The sequence below is a fragment of the Cryptomeria japonica genome, chromosome 1, assembly GCF_030272615.1.
Source record: "Cryptomeria japonica chromosome 1, Sugi_1.0, whole genome shotgun sequence".
NCBI lineage: Eukaryota > Viridiplantae > Streptophyta > Pinopsida > Cupressales > Cupressaceae > Cryptomeria > Cryptomeria japonica.
Genome location: NC_081405.1, coordinates 608,932,706 through 608,935,019, shown reverse-complemented (window position 1 = coordinate 608,935,019; position 2,314 = coordinate 608,932,706). Strand labels below are relative to the sequence as shown.

General features: G+C 33.1%; 1 protein-coding gene across 1 annotated transcript; it reads right to left on the bottom strand.

The window, feature by feature from the left end:
* Positions 1-1,190: 1,190 nt before the first annotated feature.
* On the bottom strand, positions 1,191-1,661 carry LOC131060099 (probable 2' cyclic ADP-D-ribose synthase BdTIR). The gene has a single exon (XM_057993202.2). The coding sequence runs from the start codon at positions 1,659-1,661 to the stop codon at positions 1,191-1,193; it is 471 nt and encodes a 156-aa protein (XP_057849185.2).
* Between the last annotated feature and the right edge of the window lie 653 nt (positions 1,662-2,314).

The window sequence follows — 2,314 nt, the reverse complement described above, 5'->3', positions numbered from 1 at the left end:
ATGTTTAAGAAATAGTGTTTTCTCATATTAGAGAATAAAAAAAGAAGTTTAGATGAACACATTGAATGTGGAATTTGTTATATTAATGGCGTATGCTTGGCATGAAATGCTATAGATAGTCTTAGATCGAAAACACCACTTCTCCACCCATTAAAGAGAGAGAGAAAACCATTATGTATCTAAGATATCTTCTCATTTCTACAAGAAATATAAAGAAAGAAATCTCAAGATAAAATAATTTAGAGGATCATCAAATATTATAATATAAGAGTTGGAATCTTTACTAATGACGATGGTAGTGTAGAGCATGTTCCAAAGATGATAATGGATCTCAATTTTCTACTAGCTTGTTAATTCCCAACCAGTAAAAAGCAGTACAGTACTATAATTGGGTGATAAGTTCTTACTATAAAGCTAACAAACAGGTCGAAAGGCTTGCTGGAATAATATGATCTGTTTGTGAGTGAAACATTAAGGAAGAAGAAAATCTAACAAACTTTTGTTTTGAATAGGTTCTCCAATCTCTTCCCTGACGAAATAACAATATATCAATAAGATTGTTGTGTAATCAATTTAATCATTGTCGCAGATGGAAAACAAAAAATATATTCAGTCGCAGGAATCATAAACATTTCATAAAATTGTAAATCCACATAAACACGCATATTTACAAACATTGACTGTCAGCCAAGCCTTACAGGGTTGAGTATGGAAAGGTTTTTTTTCTCTAATGTATATAATGCTTGACGGGTGGTGCAGATTCGAACTCGGCACCTAATTATGGCTATAGCGTCACAGACAGATGGCTTTATGTCCGTACGATACGGGTATTGTTTTAACTCGGCACCTAATTATGCCTATATAAGAGGATAGTATTCTTTGGATTGTTCAATTAAGAATTAACTCTCATTAACTTCAATTTGAAATAGGATAATAAAAAAGAAAAGGTATTTATTTTTCACAAGAACAGTGAAATAAACAAAACAGTTTATTATGGAGTGGATGCATTCATGAACATCTAAGACAAATACGTCAATATCTTAACAATAGATTACTGTTAAGAAACTGGTAAGAAATTAGAGGAGCTTGTCAACATCTTGAATGAAGGAAAGATTGAAAGGGAAAAATAAAAAATAATAAGAATGATAATTCCAAACTAATTTTGGCCTTATGATCGTTAAAAGTCTACATCAATCAGCCTGTATACGTGAAACCTTACTCAGAGCCTTCTTCCATTTCTTAAGCTTTTGTGTCCTGATTTTTCTAGTCCGCTTGTGAATCTGGAAAGCTCGAGCATATGCTGTGTCTTTGTCTTTCATGCGAAGTTCGGAAGGTTGAACTCCCCAATACACAGGGACTATAGCTGTCTCACTTTTGAACATAAGATAGAGTTGCTTCAGACACCAAGCAGACTCAGCGTAGTTGTTTGAAAAAATGGCTACGTGCACAGCAGCACTGAGAATAACCTCCATTATTGATCTGGGTATTCTCCTTCCCACTTGAACAGACTTCTTGTCCAAGAAAGCATTGTAGCCCTTGTTTTGGAGATTGTGATAAACGAGACTCGCCACGGTTTCCTTGGAGTCGATTCCACGATGATTGATAAAAATATCGTATGTAGTTCTGAGTGTCTGGAAAGCATTGGTCTGAGTGTTTTCCATGGTTCTTACACAGCTAGGGATATATTTCCACTATACATAAATATTATTTAGTCAAACAATTAATAGTAACTCTAGAAATCTTATCATACATTTACAATTGAAGTCAAAATAAAAATATTATAATAGATTATATCATACAGTTACAAATAAATTCAAAACAAAAATATTATAATAGTAAAAAGATTTCGGCGTAGGTTGGAATCAATTGTTCTAGTGTGTTTAATCACCGTGCTAATTCTTTAGTGGAATTTGATTTCCCCCATCAACAAGCTGTGTTAAAGCTGGTGTCATTATAAAATATATCAAAAGATACAAGTATTTATATAACGGAGTGGAATGTACATAAATTGGAGTATTGAATTACTTCGCCTGTAGCTTATTGCTAGGTGGCCTTGAAATTTTCAGGGAGGGTTCGCACTGGAGTTTCAAATGTCCCAAATAACAAATATATCGTTATCGTTTACTTGAAAATGTGAGATGTTTAAGTTCGGCCCTCGTCCAACCAGTAGTCTTCTTGGTTCTTTCGATTAACTTTAGGTTTAGAAAACACTAAAATTAATTAAAAAAAATTATGTGGTGATTGAAAAATACCAAACGAAAGGATAAATGATGATCCATAAGCATATAAATTTTGAAATGATAATTATGGACGA

Coding starts and splice junctions, on each gene's coding strand:
- LOC131060099 (XM_057993202.2), bottom strand. CDS start 1,661: ATGGAAAACACTCAGACCAATGCTTTCCAGACACTCAGAACTACATAC.